Below are 22,123 nucleotides of genomic sequence, written 5' to 3'. Positions count from 1 at the left end.
AGACAATAGTATGCCAGAAAGAAGTGGCTACAGATTGAATGTGCAAATATCACATTTCTTGCTATTTAATGCATTGTATATGTCCAGTGCAATTAAAAAAATCTGAGATTGTCAAAATAGAATATAGAACTACTTTAGTCAGGTAGCCATGTAAATATTCAGGACAACAAAATGAGAAAAGATGGAAATTTTCTAAACCCTTTTGTAATAATTATCATTAAGTATAGCATATACGTAAGGAACTGTTATCCTACTTGCTAGTTTTGTCTGAAGTGGAACTGTTCTTAAATAAGAAGTTTCACAACAAAGATGAGGTTAGGGCTGGCTTTTATTCAGATTATTGAATCCTGGCTGAAAAGACAAATATAACTTGCCATTGGGCAGGTATTTATTACTTTAAAAAAAAAAGTTGAAAGAACACAAGATTGAACTTTTGATAATTAGATCATTTCAAATAAATGCCACGTACCTGGAGGTGTTCAAGGCCAAGCTCTGTGGGGCACTGGGCAGCCTGGTCTGGTGTCTGATTAAGTGTCTGGTGTTGAAACAAGGTGGTCTATAATGTCTTTTCCTACCCAAGCCATTCTGTGATTTTATGAAACAAGAAATAGATGTGGCATTCAGAGGATGGCACATTTGCCATTGTGCTCATCTTTTAAATATCTCAGTAGCTGAATTATTAGAACATTTTCTGTACCTGAGATGAGTCAGTCTAATCTGCATGAAATGGACCCATTGCATGACTGGAGGTGGCTATGCTTCTTCTCCTTCAACTTTCCTTCCCCCACATTCATCACATGAGCTGACATATGATTCTATGTATGGTATTCCTTTACACACCTTGTGTGATTACATTGTAGGTCATATTCATATGCCCTGGTAGGTAGTCTTGTATTCACCTGTGAATTGATTATATCCAAGGCACAGATCTCTCTACCTGTTCCAAATGTACGTAAATTTATTTTCCCCAAAATTCTGAAGAAGAAGAAAATGCATCAGGTTGTTGATTACCAGAATAACGGAGATGGCACATACACTCTAAACAGGAGTATTCAGGGGTAGAATTTTAAGAGCTGAGAGGTCAAGAAAGTCATAGACTGTATGGACCTGTGGACCATAGACTTCTCCTCCGTTGTCTAGATTGGTAGAGTTGATGGAGTAGGAACTGTTTAGGTAGAAGACTGTCAAAATTATCTCTGTAGCATGGATAGTTTCACAGAATGGTGAAAAGATGGAAGGGACCTTTGGAAATCATCTGGTCCAACTTCTGCTACAAGCAGAGACTCCCAGAGCAGGGTGCACAAGGCGACACCCAGTTGGCTTTTGAAGATTTCTGAGGAGACTCTACAACTGGGTGACCTGTGCAGGTGCTCCATCATCTGCACAGCACAGAAGTGCTGCCTAGTATTCAGAGGGAGCCTCTTGCATTCTAGTTTGCCTCTCGTCCTGTACTGAGCACCACTTGAAAGAGCCTGTTTTCATCTTCTTTGTGCCTTCCATTCAGGTATTCATAGGCATAGAAGAGGAAGAGATCCTTCCTGAGCTTCCTCTGGGCTGAATAGCACCAGCTCTCTCTGTATGACCTCATGGGAAAAATGTTCTATTCCCTATATCATTTTCGTGACCCTCCATTTGTACTCTGTCCAGTGTGTCCATGTCTCTCTCTCTCGGAGTGGGAGACCTAGTGCTTTAGGTGTGGCTGTATTAATGCTGAGTGGGCAAAAAATGGGTGAATGGTGTCCCTTAGAGGTCCATCCTGAATCTGACACTTTTTAATATATTTATCAATAACCTAGATGATGGGATCAAGTACATCCTCAGCAAGTTTGGAAACTATACCAAGCGAGTACTGCAGTTAGAATTGTGGAACATCCTGTGTTGGAAGGAACCTATGGGGATCACTGAGTCAAACTCCAGGTTCCATATAGGAGCACACAAAAACCCAGGCACATAACTGAGACCATTGTCCACTGAAGGCTCAGTGCTATGAATCTGATAATATGCTAGAAGGGAGGGATGCCATTCAGAGGGACATGGGCAAGCTTGAAAAGTGGGCCCATGTGAACTAAATGAGGCTCAAAAGTGTTGCAGTTGGTTGTGTCAACACCAGGTAGTTGTATAGATTGGGAGAAATCCTTGTGAGCAGACCTATCTAGAACAGAGTTAGAGATTTTTGGCAGATGAAAAGCTTGACATGAACCAGCAGTGTGCATTTGCAGCACGGAAGGCCAGCTGTCTTCTGGACTACATCCAAAGAGAGGTGGTCAGCAAGGAGAGGAAGGTGACTGTCCTCCTCTGTCCTGCCCTTGAGTGGCCCCACCTTCAATACTGTGACCAGGCCTGGGGCCTCCAGCACAAGAGAGACATAGATCTTATTGGGTTGAGTCTAGAGGAGACCACAAAGATGATCAGAGGACTGAAGCATCTCTTGTGTGAAGGAAGTTTGAAGGAGTTGGGCTTGTTTATCTCGGAGAAGAGAAGACTGAAAGATCTCATTGTGGCCTTCTGGTATGTAAAAGCTTATAAATAGGCCAGAGACCAACCTTTTCCATGGGTATATACCAATAGTTTAAAGCCATTCCCTTTTCTCATGAAAGAGGGTATATTTGGATTGTATATTGGGAATCTTTTTTATTCAGGGTGGTGAGACACTGGCGCACTCTAGCTGCCCAGAGAAGCTGTGGGTGCCCGTCTCGAAGGTGTTCAAGACCAGGTTGGATGAGGCCCTGGCTAGTCTGATGTGGTGGTTGGTAACTTGCCCGTAATAGTGTTGGAACTGGGTGTTTTAAGAACCCTTCAAGCCAAGCCACTTTGTGATTCTATGCTTGTGTGAAGGATTGCTTTACTTGACCTGCTGGTAATGTTTTGCCTAACACAGCCAAGAATACTGTTAGCCTTTTTAGCAGCAAGGACATGCTGCTGACTCGTATTCAACTTGGTGCCCACCAAAACTCGAGGTCCTTACCTGCAGAGCATCTTTCCTTCTGTTTGTGTGGCACGTATGTGTCAGCTGCTACCCCCAGTTTCCTGCATCCTTGAATTCACTGAGACTGCCCTCTGCCCCACTGTTCAGATTGTTAATGAAGATGTTAATCAGGACCCAGTATTGACTCTGTAGGTACAACTAACTATGCTTTACACAGCTAATCACTACCCTCCACATCCAGCCATTCAGCCAGTTTCTGATCTACCTTACTGTTTCTTCACCCAGCCCATACCTCAGCAGTTTTACTATGAGGATCTTACGGGGGGCAGCATCAAAGGCCTTACTGAAGTCCAGGAAGACAATATTCACTGTAGTGTGCAGTCGTGCAGTGTAGTTTGATGTAGATTGCCACAGTTAATGGCATATTTTTATCCTTACAGTATGTAATGTTGCTGCATGTAAAATGATAAAAAGTCTAATCACTTCCTGATTTTAAAGAAAAAAACAGAGAGAGAATTAGTTTGCAGAATCCACGTTGGTTGCATATGCTACACTGATGCTATTATTGCCTACCCCTGTTAATTCCATGTGCATAGAGGCTTTTCGTGTACATTAATTGCTTTGTAATAAAAAAGTACACTAATGTTAGGTTCTTTAAGGCAATGTGAATTCAACAATGTAGCTAGCTGTTGCTTTATCTGAATCCAATGTAAAAAAATTACGAGTAAACCCAATGAGGAACATCAGCAAGTACTCAGAAGTATAGTATTGAAACAGATGGCAAAATTTGTAATAATCATTTTTTTTTTTCCTGCGGATCTGTATTAAGCATTCGGTTGAACTACTCATTGGGAAACTCAGCAGGGCTGTAAAACCCCTTTTTTTTTTTTTTTTTTTTTTTTTCTGCTGCGATATGCAAGCTTGTTTTGGAGAGAGTTGATCTAAGGTGGTGATTTTATTAAGGTACTCATTCCCCAATTCCCTGTGCACAAGACTCTTCCAAATTCATCAAAGCTAAAAACTTGCTTTCAACAGCTGCCAGAGATGTTCTTGGAGTTTTCAGCTAATCTAGGTTTACCTTAGCATATCCTGTTCAACCAGTCATGGAAAGCTTGTATAGGCTTCCGTTTATGAAATTCTTGGAGGAGAGTCCAGGCCTAATAATCAAACTCGATGCGTACAGTAGCTCATTGGCATGTCCATTCTCTTTTCCCATCTGTTACAATGGCACTGTGCCCACTGATATGGTGATATGCCAACCTCAGCAGGGTGCACAAGCCAGTGAAGAGGCATGGTTTGGGTAAAAAGGCAACTCTAGAAGATAAAATCTGATCCCAATGGTCAGTACAATAGGAACAAAATGCAGAGTATGAACAGAAGCAGTATTGCAGAGCTCTTCCCCAGTTGAAATGGATAGGATCTGTTGGAAAGTGACACACAGTGGGTATGTTCTTATGTCCGTGCTCTTGGCACATATGAGAATGTAAGCAATGAACTGTTGATTTACTGTGATTTTTCTGTAATGTAGTGACTGATTTTTATATTTTTCAAGCCCTAGGTTTTTGCTGTTGGTGTGTTTTGTTTGTTTGTTTTCCAGAAACAAGAGTTTAAGGTCTTCACTGTGGTTTCTGAATATTTACTGTACTTATGTAACATATTTGCTGTAGACAATATGATCTGCATGGTGAATGACATTAAAAATGTTTTTCAGTAAGCATTGTTACAAGGCTGACACTTGAAAAAAAAAGTTCTGCTTTTCTCAATATTATCCTAGCCTATGTTCCATCTTGCTCATAGTAGTTTTCTTGAGAAAATTAGAATTCCTTAGTTAAATATTTCTGGTGTTCTGGTAGAAAATGAAGAGCGGTACATTATAATGCTCTTAAGCAGTATTTCTGAAATTTGGCATATATCCGTGAATATACTGACGCTGTTGTAGATTCTGTCAGTGACAACACCATTTTTTTTTACAGGTATCTACAGGAAGCATTAGCGTTTTCAGGAATGCTGGAAATACTAACTTCTTACTCTCCTAACTCTTCTCACATCTATTAATGTCTTTAAGTGTGTCTATGAATTCTGAACTCTGGCCTGCTCCAAGGCAGGCTAAAAATGGACACAGTTACGGAGATGGCGGTGATAGTTCAGGTGCCACTTCTTCAGACTTTAGGAAGCTGGTTTCTGTTGCCAAAAAAGATTTTTCGCTTGCAGAAACATTGCTGTAGCTTTGAAGGTGTTGGTGCTATCAGAATAAGTTATAAGCACTGGTCTTGCATGATTGTTTGAAGGGATGACAAAAAATAATCTTTCTTTCCAGTGGGGAAGTAGGGTCTCCAACAATTTCAGAGGCATTAGATGATCTCCAGTTAAATCACAGTCCTCTCCAGAAGGTCTTTCAAACTACTATGTCGTATTGCTGTCTTGTTAGAGCTTTTGAAGTGTAGGTTGTTCACTGAAGTTGGCAGTAGCAGCATCTTCTGGATGTTCCTACACTGATTTGCTCAAGCATAGGTCAAGTAGCAACGTAACTTGTCAGCAATGACTAGGAAACATGTATTAATTTCATGTATTTCTATATTTTTGCTTACTAAGGATGAGACTACCTACACTGTGTAATGACATGTGTTTTGAGAAGCTACTGGCAAAATAGTCATTTAAGGAGTTAATTATCTTGGTCAGCTAACTGTAACCTGCCTTGTTCTTCTCTGTGACACTCAGACATACATGATAGTGTTTTTCCTTGCATCTCTGTAGGCTACATTTTAGAAATACGCTACTCAGAATGTGAATTTTGTATTTCTCTTTCAGATTGAAAAGAAAGTTAGGTGAGGCTGAAAAGGAAGTAGGTGATTTCTCATCTGATCATTTCTCTTTAAATCGCAGTATAATTGGCTTGTCTCCCTTAAAATAATAGTTGAATTCTAAGGTAGGATTATGAACTAAAAATATGTTATAATGAGAAAGGGTGGCAATACTGAATAGCACCACAAGATGTCATTCGAACAGTTTGTGCAATAGAATGAAATGCTCACAATCAAACAGAGATTTCTTAATTTCCTGCTGAAAAAAGAACTCAAATCATCAGCAGAATAAACTCAAATCATAGCATGTATTCACTTCATTTTTCCATGTTGTATGGCTTTGAAATCAATTTGTGGTTCTCTTGTCAGTGTTGTATACAGGCTTGTTCAGGCAATTGCATGAACTTTAGACTAGAGTAAACAAATTTATTTTAAGGATTTTACAGTGCATGTAGACTGAAAGGGCGGAGAGTGGGGGGGGGAACCCTGATTTTTATGAAGGGAAAGGACATAGAGAGCGTTAAGGTATTTCTTGAACTCCAGCAGTTCAGGGCAGTGCCCACTGCCTGGGGCAGTCTGTTCCATGTCTACCACTGACTGGAGCAGAACCATTTCCTAATACCCCCAGACCCTCCCCTGATGCAGCTCCATGCCATTCCCTCAGCTCCTGTTACTGTCACCAGAGAGAATAGGCCTCTCCTCAGCCTTCTCTGCTCTGGGCCGAACAATACAAGAGACTTCAGCTGCTTCTCATTCGTGTTACCCTCCAGACCCTTTATCATCTTTGTAGCCCTGCTTTGGACATTCTGTCCTTCTTCTATTGTGGCACGCAAACCGTATCCAGTGCTGGAGGTGCAGTTACACAGAGCAGTGTGTGGCAATCCCTCCCCTCTTGCACCTACAGAGGAATAACCACATGCATCAGTATTCAGCTTAGGGGATGACTTGCTGGAGAGGAGCACTGCAGGGAAGGACCTGGGTGTTCTAGTGGACAGCAGGTTGGCCATGAACCAGCAATGTGCCCTTGTGGCCAAAAAAGCCAATGGTATCCTGAGGTGTTGTCTTGATCCAGTTATAGGAGGGAGAGAAGGTTCTTTTTAATGTGTGTATACCTGGAAGCAAGATTAAAACACAACAGGTCAGTTGTTTGCCAGACCAGTTTATTGGAAATCCTAGTCACTAAGATGGGGAGGGGAAGACAGGCGATCGTCCCCCAGACTCCTGTGTGAAGCTGGAGTTACTTGGTCATGGACCAGGTTTTCTGCCAGTAACACTCCTAGACACTCTCTTTTGAAGGCAGCCATCTTCAAATAAATGCTTTCAAATGTAAAATTGTGCACACAGTGATGTTGATTGTCACATGGTGACATCCACCACTCACGCAAGTGAGCTTTGAGTGAAGAAAGAAGGGCTCAGACAGGTGCATTAAAAAGAGTGACCAGCGGGTTGAGGGAGGTGATCTATCCCCCTTTACTCTGCCATGGCGAGGCCACAATTAGAATACTGTGTCCAGTTCTGGGATCCCGTGTTCAGAAAAGCTGGGGATCTCCTAGGAGAAGTCCATCTGAGAGCAACAAAGATGACCGAGGACCTGGAGCATGTCCTTTGGGAGGAAAGGCTGAGTAACCTGGATCTGTTCAGCCTGGGGAAAAGAAGACTGAAGGGTGTTCTGATTAATGTTTATAAACGTCCGAATGGAGGTGGGAGGCAAATGGATGAGGCCAGGCTCTTCTTGATGGTGTTTAACGGTAGAACAAGGAGGGATGCCCTAAAACTTGAGTACAGGAGGTGTCATGCTAGCATGCAAAAAGTTGAGAGCACTGGAACAGGTTGCCCAGAGGGATTCTGGAGATTACTTCTACAGAGATATCAAGACCCCACCCCTGGACGCTTATGCTTTAGCAGGGGATTTGGACTTGATGATCTCTTGAGGTCCTTTCCTTCCTCAAAGATAGGACTTAATTAATGTAGAAGTGCCAAGGCGAGAAAGCTTGCTCTGTCAGTATGCATTTTCTGCTTCAAACCTGGTAACATTCGTATGATTTTCGACTTTTTCTTGGAACACTTTGTTAAGCTGCAGTTAAAATAAATCTTAGTGGTTGAGTCATTGTTTCATTGCTATTTGGGCTTCAGTTGCAGTTCTGGTATTTATGAAACTTCTGCATTATATGAAAGTCTTATAATTACTGAGGTACTTAGTACCAAGGTATGTTAGAAATGTAGTGAATAATAATTTATAGGTTTTACGTTATGGTATTGCTGTTTGAGAGTAGGAAATATAATAAATATTTGTGAACGGTGTGGATTAAGTGTTCTCTTAACAGCAGATATTGGGGATAATTAGGTGAAGTGGCAAATTATTTTCTAGAGACCATGATTTAGCATTTTATTGAAGATTAAGTAGTTATTGCTCCTAGCACTTTCTGATGGTTCCTTTAAGAGAAGTTAAGGGAGAGGTCCAGATTTATCATTGGCATAGCTGGTTTACACCAGTGATGCAGAGATATTCCTACCCTTTTTGTTGTGGGTTGTTTTTTTTTTTTTTTTTTTTTTTTGTTATGGTAATTAAAGTTGGGTGATGTTGCTCAGCAGAATCTGAAATCCATGTTTCAACTTAGGCAAGAGGCCAGTTCTTGTCGCCACATGAGCATTAGCAAGAGTGAGGAATATGGCATACACTGAGTTGTTCTTTAGGTGCTGTAATAGGAATGGAGAATAATGGTCAGGTTCTTTTACAACTGAGTCTCACATCCTGCTCAGTTGCTCAGCTCTGTCTTAAGATCCAGGTAGTTAAAATATTTTATCACCATGTTCTCTTGAATGTCAAGCTCAGGGCTTATTGGCTTTTATTTTCGGATGTGGGAGTAGTCATTTTTTTTTCTCCCTGCGATTATTTTATATGCAGAAGGCTCATGAAAGAGAATGAGAACTGGAAAAATGTAAATGGCAGTAGTTTTCTTGGTGCCTTTCTCGAAGTAGCATCTAGAAAATTAGTCCTAACCTGTAGACCCGTCATTAATATATCTTGGCTATATCTCTGTTATAGCAAAAATGTTGCAAAGACATAAAAAGAGAGCGCACTTCCAAGTTGGAAAGACAGGTTATCTATCTTACAGGCTACAGTCAGAAAACTTGAAAGCATCACATAAAAAATAGAAATCCTTTTCTGCTTAATGTGGTCACTCTGAATCTCCGGTCAAATTATTGTACTGAAGAGTAGAACTTTGCGGTGATAGTTACAAAGGTAGTTGATTAAATAATAGTAAGTATTAATATAACAAAGCAGTAAGAAGAAAACTATACCTTTTTTGTTAGGTGCTATAAAGGTTGTATTTCATAGGCTGTTCATATACTGTAAATGTTGTATTTCATAGCCTGTTTAATCAGAAACAGACACATAGAACATAAAGTCGCACACGGATGCTCTCAAAACCATGCAACTTATTAGGACAGTAGGGGATGTATTATAGAGAGTTTAAGATGTAAGACTACAGATGAGGGAAAACCTCTATGCTTTCTTAGATATGGTGGTTGTCAGACTTACGGGATTCTTGTTTTTGTCTGCTCCCTGAGAGGAGGAGAGAAAAGCGGAGGGGAGGGAAAGGTCATTTCACTGTGTTGGGAAGGAAAATGAACTTAGAGATTATGTCTTTACTCTGAAAGTTTCTTTCTTTGTACCTATTTTTGTTGGGATGAATACTGTCCTGCTTAATATAGCTCGGTATTATCCATAAACTATCACATTTGGCTTCTTTAAATCTAGTTTTGGATGCTGAAGTAATAAAGTTCAGTTGCCTGCGGTGTGTAGTGACTGTAGACTACAGTCACCCTCCAACTTCTATCAGGGAGAGGCAAAAGTAATGAAGCAGCTGAATGGTTGCTTTGCACTTTCCTAAGCTCCTGGCAGGTTTATGTAAGTGATTAAGACATTATTTGTCTAGTGTGTGCACTGTAGAGCTGTCACTTCAGAGTAACTAATGAGCATAGAAACAGCATTATGAGGATTATGTTTGTTTTGTTGTGATTTTTTTTTCTTGCTTGTTTTTTCTGAGGGATTTTACTTAAGAATTGAAATTCCCTTAAATCTTCTTAGTGTTCAGAAGATGGAAATATTGATATTCTACACAACATACTGTAAAAGACTGAAATACATTTGTCTTTAAACATTGTTAGAGGCTTTTGATAAGAGCTGCTTTTGGACGGAAATGACCTTTGAAATCTACATAGGATATTTGTTTCTAGAAGTTAAAACAGCAAGGGAGTGAGTATCCTGCTACATAATAAGACTGTAAGATTTTTTTTTTTCAGTAGTCTTTAGTTTCTGCAGGCAAGCTTAGCTGAGTGCAATTGGCTTCTTTTTTTTTTTTTTTCTTTCTGAATACTATACTTTAAAGAATGGAGCAAAATTCTACAGTGCTGGATAAAATAGTGGAGGTTTCATGCACTATTAAATCTGCTTTTAGAGTGGGAAACTTTGAAGTTACGCTGAAACCATATGTAAGTGTTGAGGAAAAAAGGCTTGCTGCTAGTGATCCTTATGAAGACATGGAACAGTGTTTTGCTCTGTAAGTATCTAATGCCTACTAATCCTGGATTACTGCTTGTGCTAGAAAAGTAGTTTTGTTTTTTTTTAAGAGATTTTTAAAAAATCATCAGTTGCTCTAAAAATTAACTTCCAAATGGATTAACCAACAACTTACTGTTCTATTTTTCTTGAGTTTTTTTTCCCCTATGCTGCTTTTTCTCTTAGAAAAGCAAATATTTTTTTCAATGTCTCTGAGATATATCTTTCCTATTAACTCTTCAAAATGTTTTTATTGGTGATACGATAGAATATTTTCTGTAAGCAATTAAAAATGCATTTCATCATTAATTACATTTCTCCTTTTTTCTGAATTTCACCTTTTAGTCTTTATTCACAACAGCATTATTATATACTTGGCTGTTTCTGTCATTCCCAAATTCTGTCAATGAGTTGTTACCTGGTGTTTATGCTGTGTAACTTCCTTCATTTCTGCTAGTTGGTTTTCAAAGTCCAGTCTTGTTTGTGTATTTCCTACTTTTTCTTTGGAAATTTTGATGACATATTCCTATTTCCTAAGTCAACTTTTTAGATAGTATTTTACCTAGATAAATATAGACCTAAGCTTGAATCTTACATGCTTTCTCTGAAGTCTCATTCATTTAACATTTTTTGATTATTTGGTCAGATCTTAATTTTTTGTTGTTGTTGTTGGTTATGCCAAAGAACTGAAACATCCTCCTACCAATTATTGGAAAAGCACTAAACACTGCAACTAAATCACAATTCAGTTATATTATTCTGTGTTATACCTTTTGCTGGTATCTCGATCTCAATTTTTGCGCAATTGTGTGAGATGGGAGAAGGAAGCTGGAAGCGGTAGCGCAGGGCTAGAAGCAACTTTCTCAATTTGACTGGTAGAGAATTAAGTGCACAGGAAAGGGGAGCAAAGAAAGCTATCTCTGGCCAAGAAGAGGAATACAGAAAATTATCAGAAGTTAATCAAGTTAGACTTTCTGAAAAGTTAATTACAAATACTATAGAGACTTTAAGAAAAAAAGTAAAATATTTTAGGGATAGGAAGGGGTTTTATGGTGGGAATTGGCAGGTTTCATTGACAGAGCTTTAAACTCCCGTATGAACGGGAGTGGGGATGAAACTGGGTTCACTAGAAAGGAGTCTGAAGGTAACATGTCTGTGCTCGTAGGAGAGAAAGTGCTAGCAAAATCTCAGTCTTGTGTCTTGATGAAGGAGAAGGATGACACACCATTTTGTGGGAAGAGCGCAAGGGTTGGTGTGAGATCGGTTACTATGGAAACACCTGAGTATGGTCAAGAGGGTATTAGGACTTCTTCCACCCTAAAGATGGCCTAGCTGAGGTGCATTTACACTAATGCACGCAACGTGGGTAACAAACAGGAAGAGCTGGATGCCTTTGTGCAGTTGGAAAACTGATATAATTGCCATCATGGAAATGTGGTGGAACGATTCACAGCTGGAGTGCTGTGATTGATGGCTACCAAGGCAGGAAAAGCAGTGGTGTGGCCCTCTGTGTTAAGAAAAAACATGAATATCTAAAAATTAATGATGGTGATTATAGGGTTGGGAGCTTCAGGGTTAGAATCAAGGAGGTCAGTAAGACACATTATCATGGAAGTCTGCTGCAGGCCACCCAACTAGGATGAAGGGGTGGATAAGATACTTCACAGACAGATGGGTGAGGTGTCAAGGTCTCTACTCCTTGTTCTCATGAGGACTTCAACTTTACAGATACCTGCTGGAAATGTAAGAGAGCAGAAAGTGATTAGTCCCAACGTTTCCTAGAATGTGTGGGAGATAACTTCTGACGTCGGATAGTGAGGGAGCCAATAAGAAAAAGCATGCTCCTGAACCTGCTGTTTGTTAACAGAGAAGGTCTTGTGGTCGTCTGGGGCAAAGTGATCACCAAATGATGGATTTTATTCAGTCCTTGTTGAAGCGAGGCGAGGAGTCAGCAGAACTGCCACCTTGGATTTCTGTAAGGCCGATTTGGGTCTCTTTTGGACCATAGTTGAGAGAGTCCCCTGGAAGGTAGTTGTGGAGGGCATGGGATCCCGGGAAGTCTGGGAATACTTTAAGGAAGAAGCGGGAGTTGACCATGCACAAGTCATGGAAGACAAGCTGACGGGAAGGAGACTAGCCTGGCTGAACAGAGATCTTTGGCTGAAATCAGAACAGAAGGAAAATTTATTGTCTTTGGGAGAGGGGGCAAATAACTTACGAGGATTACAAATATGCAGTGAAGTTGTGCAGGGAGAAAATTAGATAGGCCAAAGCCCAACTAGAACTAAACATGGCCACTAAGATAAAGGAGAACAATAAATATTTCTATAAATACATTAACAGGAAGAAGAGGGCTAGGGAGAATCTCCATCCCTTATTGGAACACAGTGACCAAGGATCAGTATAGCTGAGATACTTTGCCTTCTTTGCCTCAGTCTTAGTGGTAAGACTAGTTGTTTCCTGGATACACAGCCCCTTGTGCTGGAAGATAGGGAAGGGGAGCAGAATAGGCCCTACATAATCCATGAAGAATTTTTTTGGATCTGCTTCAAAAGCTGGATGATCAGAAGTCCATGGGACTGGATGGCCTGTACCCTGGAGTGCTGAGGGAGTTGGTGGATGTGGTTGCTAAGCCATTCTCCATCATTCTTTGGCTGCCCTGGCTAGCCAGGGATGTCCCAGTGGATTGGAGACTGGCAGATGAGATGCCCATCATCAAAAAGGACCAGAAAGGTGATCCCGGTAGCTACAGACCTATCAGTCTCACCTTGGTGCCAGGGAATGTTATGAAACAGATAATCTTGAGAGCTATCATAGACCAATTAGAGGACAACCAGGGGATCAGGCCCAGTCAGCAGGGGTTTGTGAATGCTAGATCCTGTTTGACAAACCTGACTCTGTTCTGTGACAAGGTGATCAGCTTAGTGGATGTAGGTAAGACTATTGATGTGGTCTACCTGGACTTCAGTAAAGCTTTTGACACTGTCCCCCATGACATCATCATTGAGAAGCTGGCTGCCCCCAGTTTGCATGGGCATGCACTATGCTGTGTGAAGCACTGGCTGGATGGCTGGCCCCAGAGAGTTGTGGTCAATGGAATTAAATCCAGTTGGTGGCCAGTCACGAGTGGTGACCAGGGCACAGTACTGCAGCCACTCCTATTTGACATCTTTATTAATGATTGTGATGAGGGAATTAAGTGCACCCTCAGTAAGTTTGCAGATAACACCAAGCTGGGAGGGAGTTGATCTGCCTGAGGATTGTAAGATGCTACAGAGTGGCCTGGATAGACTGGACTGATGGGCCAAGGTAAACTGCGTAAGTTTTATTAGAGCCAGGTGTTGGATCCTGCATTTGGTCACAACAACCCCAGGCAAAACCCTACAGGTTTGGAGGGGAGTGGCTGAAAAGTTGCCTGATGGAAAGGGACCTTGGTGTACTGATGGACTGATGGCTGAATATGAGCCAGCAGTGTGGCCAGGAAGGCCAATGGCATCCTGGCTTGTATCAGGAATGGTATGGTGAGCAGGACTAGGAAGTAATCCTGCCCCTGTACTCGGCACTGGTGAGGCCTCACCTCAAGTACTGTGTTCAGTTTTGGGCACCTCAGTACAGAAAGGACATTGAGGTGCTGGAGCAGGCCCAAGGAAGGGCTACAAGGCTGGTGAAGGGCTTAGAGAATATGTCCTATGAGGAGAGACTGAAGGAACTGGGGCTGTTCAGTCTGGGAAAGAAGAGGCTGAGGGGAAACCTTGTTGCTCTCTTCTAATATCTGAAAGGTGCTTACTTCTCACTGGTGACAGGTGACAGGATGGAGGGAAATGGCCTCAAGTTGCACCAGGGTAAGTTTAGGTTGGGTATCAGGAAACACTTCTTTACAGAAAGGGTTGTTAAGCAGTGGAATAGGCTCCCCAGGGAGGTGGTTGAGTCACCATCCCTGGATGTGTTTAAAAAACGTTTGGATGTGGTGCTTGGGACATGATTTAGTGGAGGGTTGTCAATTAGGGTAGTATGGTTAGGATGTGGTTGGACTTGATCTTTAAGGTCTTTTCCAACCTGACCAATCTATGACCTTAAAAGAACACTGCTTTCTTATATAAAAAATGGCTACGCATCTGAGGGAAAAGTGCGTGCGTGTGTGTGTGTGTGTATTCATACGTGCATATATGCCTAGCATCTAGAACTGTGATGATACAGAGTTGATCATGGACACACATGAAGTGAGATCAAAGACCAAACTGTAATGCAGAGAGAGCTAAAATGTAGAAAAGTTACAGGTTAGTGGTGAAGATCCCAGGAGAGGTTTAGAAGAAGATATGAGACATCACAAATTTTTAGCGTTAATTACTTTTACAAATGAATAAACTTGAAATAGTATACTATATGTTAGTGTTTGAACTGATGAAGAAGGGAAACTATATTCTGACCTTAATACTATTGAATACTACAGAACAAAGCTGTTTGGGAGTATAATTCAAAGGAGAGAAGCAAATTTAAAAATAAAAATGAGGTTTTATATGTTTTTATTTTGGTTTACTAGAATTATTATTATTTTTTTATCTTTGACTATAGCTTTTAACTTCTCTGTGCACCAAGGCATGAGCATGGTGTGGATTTCTCTTGAGTGAGCAGGGAATAGATGCAGTCTCTTTAGAATGACTGTCTCTTGCAAGTGTGAGAAATCCTATTTAACACTTCATGAAGGAATGTGACGAAAGTTTATGATCTAATTCTGTTTTCTTACTTAGACCTCCATTTTCTCTCCATCTGAAATTATGATTGGTAAACTGGAGTATACTTAAATCTTCATATACGCTTTTGAAGTCCTGTCTCTGGATTTCCATGAAACCTTTCACTGTGGACAGTATGGAGGATTTGTAGGCTTGGAACATTTTCAGAGTTCTTTGGAGTTTGGCATGTGTCTTTTCTTGGGCAACTACATGGTTTATATATTTCAGTACTCAAGGAATCAAGGAATCTTTCATATATTTTCAGAGTCTATAAATACAATTAATCCACATTAATAAACTGTGATTCCCTTGCATCCAAAAAGCCAAACAAAGTTAGAGTTTGCATTAGGGATTGCTAATGAGGAGCTGAATCTGTGAAAGAATGTCCTTTGCAAGTTAGTAACTTCACATTGGAATTTTGTTTTGGCTCTAGAAAGTATTTGGACATTATATGTGTCTGACCATGTGGCTGCCTTAATCTTATGGGATGCAGAGTAGATATACTATCAGTCGGTGGCTTTTTTCTCAAGGGGTTGGATGACAATTCACAACTCAGAAAGGCAAATACGAAAATAAGGTTATGTGCTGGATTCTTGGTGGAGTTTAGGCCATCGTAAAGTGTGCTAATGAGTTTCTCAGTTATTTGAGTGAAGATGATATTGTATTTTAATATAAGTCAATCTCAGGCTGTTGCATCTGGCCCTTGCTGTGTGGGAGCTTGATGGGGAGTAAAAGAAACGTCAATTCAAAATGAAGTATGCTTTTGCTTCAAGACATCAACTTTCCAACCAACGCTCAGCTCACAGCACATTAAAGTTTTGTGTGCTTGCTTTATTGGAATTGGATAGATTCTTTTACTAAGACTTTGTTATTCTAGCCCAGAATGTCAACAAATACAATTTAAAAACGAGCAAGAGGGAGCAGCACTTTGTCTTAAGCTGCTGAAGTGATGCAAGGATATAAACTTGATATTCTGACCCTTTTTTTCTTTTTTTACTATTTCTAATTGAGATTTTTCTGTGTTTCTGTCTTAGAAATGAAGACCTAAAACAAATGCTGGAAAGCAGTAAAGATTCTGCAAAGCTGGATGCAATGAAAAGGATTGTTGGGGTATGTGATTATTTATTTGTTTATTTTTCTTCTTGGACATGAATTATCACAGAATCACAGAATTGTAGGGGTTGGAAGGGACCTCCAGAGATCATCGAGTCCAACCCCCCTGCCAAAGCAGGTTCCCTACAGCAGGTCACACAGGTAGGCATCCAGGCAGGTCTTGAACATCTCCAGAGAAGGAGACTCCACCACCTCCCTGGGCAGCCTGTTCCAGTGCTCCGTCACCTCACTGTAAAGAAGTTCTTGCGCACATTTGTGCGGAACTTCCTGTGCTGCAGTGCAGTTTCCGGCCATTTCCCCTTGTCCTGTCTCCACTCACCACTGAAAAGAGTCCGGCCTCGCCATTCTGCCCCCCACGCCTCAGATATTTATAGACCTGGATCAGGTCCCCTCTCAGTCTTCTTTTCTCAAGGCTGAACAGACCCAGTTCACTCAGCCTTTCCTCATAGGAGAGATGCTCCAGGCCCTTCACCATCTTTGTGGCCCTCCGCTGGACTCTTTCCAAGAGATCCCTGTCTTTTTTGTACTGGGGAGCCCAGAACTGGACGCAGTACTCCAGATGAGGCCTCACCAGGGCAGAGTAGAGGGGGAGGATCACCTCCCTCAACCTGCTGGCCATGCTCTTTTTAATGCATCCCAGAAATTATTTTTTTTACCTCACAGATTCTGCACAAAGCTGAAATTTGAATATCTGGATGGTGTTTAAAAGCTGCTGTGGAGTCTTTAACTTGTACTTTTCTATCAAAATATATACAGTCACGCACTTTTAAAATATCTGTTCTACAGTGCCAATATGCCTGTAAATAATTGTTTTCAGTAAGGAGGGAAGATGAGTGGTGCAGTTGACTTCCTGGAGGGAAGGGATGCCATCCAGGAGGACCTGGACAGGCTTGAGAGGAGGGCCCATGCCAAGCACATGAAGTTCAACAAGGCCAACTGCAAGGTCCTGCACCTGGGTTGGGGCAATCCCAGGCACAGATACAGGTTGGGTGGAGAATGAATTGAGAGCAGCCCTGAGGAGAAGGATTTGGGAGTGTCAGTTGATGAAAGACTCAGCATGAGCTGGCAGTGTGTGCTTGCAGCCCAGAAAGCTAACTGTATTCTGGAGTACATAAAGAGAATTGTGACCAGCAGGTTGAGGGAGGTGATTTGCCCCTCTACTACACTCCTGTGAGATCCTACCTGGAGTACTGCATCCACTTCTGGGCCCCCACCACAAGAAAGACTTGGAGTTGTTGGAGTGGGTCCATAGGAGAGCCGTGAAGATAATCCAAGGACTGGAGCACCTCCCTTATGGGAACAGGTTGAGAGAGCTGGTACTCTTCAGGAGAGAAGGCTCTTGGAGGATCCTATAGCAGCCTTCCAGTACCAGAAGGGAGTCTACAGGAAAGCTGGGGAGGGACTTCTTATAAGGACATGTAGTGACAGGATGAGGGGAAATAGTTTTAAACTGGAAGAGGGTAATTTTAGATTAGACACTAGGAAGAAATTATTTACTGAGAGGGTGGTGAGACACTGGAGCAGGCTGCCCAGCAAAGATGTAGATGCCCCCTCCCTGGAAGCAGTCAAGGCCAGGCTGGATGGGGCTTTGAGCAACCTGGTCTAGAGGGAGATGTCCTTCCCTATGGCAGGGGGTTTGGAACTAGATGACCTTAAAGGTCCCTTCCAACCCAAACCATTCTATGTTAAAATATAAAATTGCAATTGAAATTTTTCTGAAGGAACTGTCTTAATTCAGCAGTCAGGAAGCAACAGGAGTTTGTTGGAGTGTATTTTAAAAAAATACATTTTACATTTGTTTTTTGGTTTTTTTTTTATTTGAAAACACGCATTTTTTTATTTCTGAAAAGTATTAGAAGAATGTGCTGTGGAAATCTGATCAGTATCCAGTTAGCTTTCATTCTGGAATCTTTTGCTTTGGAATCAGAATCAGTTGCTTTCTCTCACGGGTCCTTCAATTTCCTTTAGATGCTCTTTTTTTTTTTTTTTTTTCTTTCATTTTGCTTACTCTTTATGTGGCTTAATCCTCTCTGAGCACATACTGAAGTGCGTAGTTGCTGGCTATATCCTGTGTTACTGTTCTTTCCTTGGATCCTAGAGCTAGTGACTTCTCCCTTTCTTTGGTATCCTCTAACAATGGAGATTTTACTCAAGTTGGTTGTCTCCAGCTTTTCCCTTTGCAGCCATGGATCCTCATAAAGACATAAATTATGTGTTAGTAAGCATGGCCCTTCGAAGGGCACTGTTATGTAATTTCTTCTGCTTTGCTCAGTAAAAATCTTTCTTTTGTTTATTACTGTGATCAGGAGAGCTGGAGAGAGTTGCAAGTTGCTTTCTTCTTTTTCAAATAGCTGGCTAGGTCTTTAACTGCTCTTGGAAACTTTTACAACTGAATGCATGTGTGTGAGGCAATTGGAAGCCTCACAATTCTGGATTTTCCCTCTTGTAAGATGCTCAAGTTTCTAGACTATTCCCTGTTTTTAGTTCCAGTCCTTGTTCTATATACTACACAGAGCTGGAGAAGTATTACTTTCTCAGATGTCAGTAGGTGCCTTCATTGTCTTTGATGGTTTTTTTCGTTGTTTCACCACTGCTCTGTTTCTTTAAGCGAAAATAGTCGTCTAGCTCATGAGGTTGGCTGTTACTTGACCGACAATGAGTTGCTTATGTTAAGATGCTCTGTTTTCAGTCTATTCCACGCATTCAAAGTATTTACTGCTATCTTATGTTTAGACTGTGCCCGATACCAACCTTTGGCTCATGTAGCCAGTTGGAACAACTAGCTTTACAGGTCGGGACTGGGACCTTGTGTAATTAGTATGAGGCCTGTAGCTGTAATAATGTTCTTGCTGGGCACTGAGACATTTGTGCATTCACAGTTATGTGCTTACATTTAGTAAGCTCTCAGGCATTATATGTTTTTCAGAGATAAAAGACATCCTCTGTCCTTATTACTAGAGGAAAAAGGAATTTGTCAGAGCATTGTTGAATGTGTCTCATGGGAGCACTGTTTTTTTTTTTTTTTCACTAATTTTAGATAAGGAAAAAGGCTGTATAGGCCAGTAAAATTCTTACTCTTTTAGCAGACTTCAACAAGCAGAACCTTCCTGTGTTTGTATAGGTGTGGTGGAAAAGTACCAGGAGAATGCTTCTTCAAACTCTTTTTGCTGCTTATTGCTCTTCTAAAGTGGTTGGCAAATTCTTTCCTGAGGAGAAGGAAATGTTTTACAAATAGAACAATACAGAAAATAAATTCAGAAACAAATTAATGTGTCTGGTTTTCCACAGAGACATTCCTGTATGTCCATCCCTCACTTTATTTAAAAAAAAAAAAAAAAAAAAAAAAAAAAAAAAAAAGCTTAGTGCACCCTGTGTTATGCACAGTATTTTGTAGGTACAGAAGTGTGCACAGACTTGTGGATGCAAGTAAAGATTCTTGATTCAGAATGTTCCTGTCTGTGCAGGATCTTGAGGTATGTAATACAACACAACTTGCGTATCTGTGCACAGAAGCAAAAATGTTGTGATAAGACCGTAGTCTTGGAAAGAATGGTCATGTTCCTCCATCTTAATGTTCCATTTATTCTAATCATTATGACTTTGTGAGTCAAAATACAGTCTTCTAAAAGAACTTCAATACATATTTACATTGTATACTGTAGCTGTTACAGTGGATGAGTTAAATAGTGGAAGTGATTTGTAGAGTCATACTGTTAAAGCCCATAAGGGAAATCTTTAAGAATTCTCTGCATTTTTGAATAGCATAACTTCTGCTGCATTAAAATGTGAAGATTGTTAATATGCTATTTTGTGGTACTTTGCAGTGCACATTATTACTGGGTTGTGCACAACTCTGGTCTGGACTGTCTTGTTGAACTCTTACCCTTTCCAGTATGCTGACTGGATCCCAGCTTGTCTGTATCTGGAATCTTCTGAGCTTGTCAGTCGGCAGCAATACCCAGGCTAGAAGATTTGTAACACATCATTGCAGTCCCAGGGTTTGCAATCTTGCAGTGTGGATATGAATTATTGGTAGACATGCTGCTGAAATTAGATCTAATCCATGACAGAGTTGCACAGCTGAAGTGCGCTCACTTTATTCCTTTTGGTGTATTTGTTTTTGATAAGTAGAACTCTTTAGCTATTCATGCATGGAGGATGAAACTGAACTGGGTTTCTGTTTGTAGTGCTCTTTACTGAGTGAACAACTGTTGTTTACTCTACATCCCAGTTTCAGACTTTTCTGACTTCAAATACTAACACTTCCTTTAAAAACAACCACGCGTACTGGTGGGTTGATAGGCTGTGTGTTTACTTTGTAATTTTTTTGTTCTCTGTACTTTAGTAAGGCCTTCTGTGTTAAACTTCCTATGGAAACCAACTGTGCTTTGATTTTAGTATGATGTCAGTTTATTTTTCTTCTTGGTTTTCTTCTTGCACACTGAAATAATTCCTGAGAAATGAAACAGGATTTAGTCCTACAATTTTTTTGGAACTTCTTTCTGTCCATCTTTTTTCTTTTTCTTCCTTTTATCTTTTTTTGATTGTAGCCCCCTGAAGTCGTGTTCTGTAGCGCTTTTCAGACAAGGAAAATGTTCATTTATTTTGGAAGAATTAATTTTAATTTCTAAAACATTAAAATTGCTTTGCAGCCTAGTAGGGTAAAGGCCAGCTTGTTGATTGCGCCCTTGCTCCCCTACTGTTATTCCTGCACATGGTATGTTGTATGGATGGCATCCTGCAGTATCCATTTGGTTGCTTGGTTGGTTTGTTTGTTTTAATTCAGACTTAATCTGTAATAAATGTCTCTTACCTTGGGAAAAAAAAAAAAAAAAAAAAAGTCAAAAAGTGCAAAAAGTGAAACCAGAACACTAATAAATGATGCTATTATTTTATTATCTTTTTCAGATGATTGCAAAGGGAAAAAATGCTTCTGAGCTGTTTCCTGCTGTTGTGAAGAATGTTGCCAGTAAAAATATTGAGGTATTCCTACAGCTTATTAAAAACGTTGTTAGAGAAGATCAGTGCATAAACGAAAATTTTATCTAATTGTATCAGACTTCAGCATAAATTGTAAATTATTTCTAGCACTTTTTTTGCTAGAATTGCTATTTTTTAAAAAAAATTCCCTACAAATATAGTGTTAAAGAAAAAGTCCCATGTATAGATTAATGGAAGCCCATTGAATGATTTTTTTGGGGGAGGAGAGAGACAACTATTGATGATTTACATTATAAAAAATAATCAAAACCACATGAAACATGCTCGAAAGGGTTGATACGAGAAAGCTTATGGAAGCATGTGGTTGCAATTAACTGCTGAGGACATAATCTCTTCGAATTGAGGGTGATCTGTGCTACAGTGCATTTGAGAGCATCAAATACAGATTAACAATGAGAGAAGAGTGGAGTAAAAAACTTTCACTGAGCCTAGACCTATACTATACTAATAGAAATGAAGTACCCAAGCATTAGGATTGCCAAGGAAGATCACTTTAACTCAAGTCTCTTAAGAAGTGTATGAATAGACAGTAGTTGCTGATGAAGTGTGTTAAGAATAATGATTTGTTCCACGACACTTAAGTATTGGTTCTTTTGGTAACTTAATTTGAAAGAGTTATTTTGATGCTCTTCTTATTTATGTGAATGTCTGTGATCTAGGAAGATTACAAAACAGAAGCTTTCAAATCTCAGAAAATCTTGGAAATTTGCCAGAGGGGGAAGTAGGTCCCATCTTGAGTGAAGAAACTTACTGTTGTGCATTTAACATCAAATCTTTGTGTTTGGTGTATGCTTGAACAGACATGGAGGCTTTAAAGCAAGTCTATGCATGCATTTTAGGACTTGCCTTTATTCATTTGCTTTATATGAATAATTATGTAGGGTATTATATGAAAAATGACAGACTGAAGAAAGATTAAATGTCATGTAGCAGAAGCTGGAGAGGAAGTTGGGTCAGAATCATCAGTGGTAGGAGTTAATTTCTTGAG

The 22,123-nt window shown here is 40.3% G+C and overlaps 1 protein-coding gene across 3 annotated transcripts in view; it reads left to right on the top strand.

Annotated features, from left to right (window-relative positions):
• AP3B1 (adaptor related protein complex 3 subunit beta 1) overlaps window positions 1–22,123 on the top strand; it is a gene marked incomplete at both ends in the record, with an annotated part of 157,798 nt that overhangs the window by 5,474 nt on the left and 130,201 nt on the right. For 2 of the 3 annotated variants that reach the window (XM_079549003.1, XM_079549002.1), the window contains 2 exons: window positions 16,056–16,131; window positions 21,043–21,117. In XM_079549003.1, the coding sequence (XP_079405129.1) occupies window positions 16,056–16,131; window positions 21,043–21,117 (151 nt within the window). Of the gene's footprint in view, window positions 1–10,122; window positions 10,293–16,055; window positions 16,132–21,042; window positions 21,118–22,123 lie in introns of those variants that run through there. The other variant, XM_079549001.1, reaches the window with a different exon arrangement.

Source organism: Tetrao urogallus (genome assembly GCF_951394365.1).
Source record: "Tetrao urogallus genome assembly, chromosome: Z".
Lineage (NCBI taxonomy): Eukaryota > Metazoa > Chordata > Aves > Galliformes > Phasianidae > Tetrao > Tetrao urogallus.
This window is presented reverse-complemented; position numbering and strand designations above follow the sequence as displayed.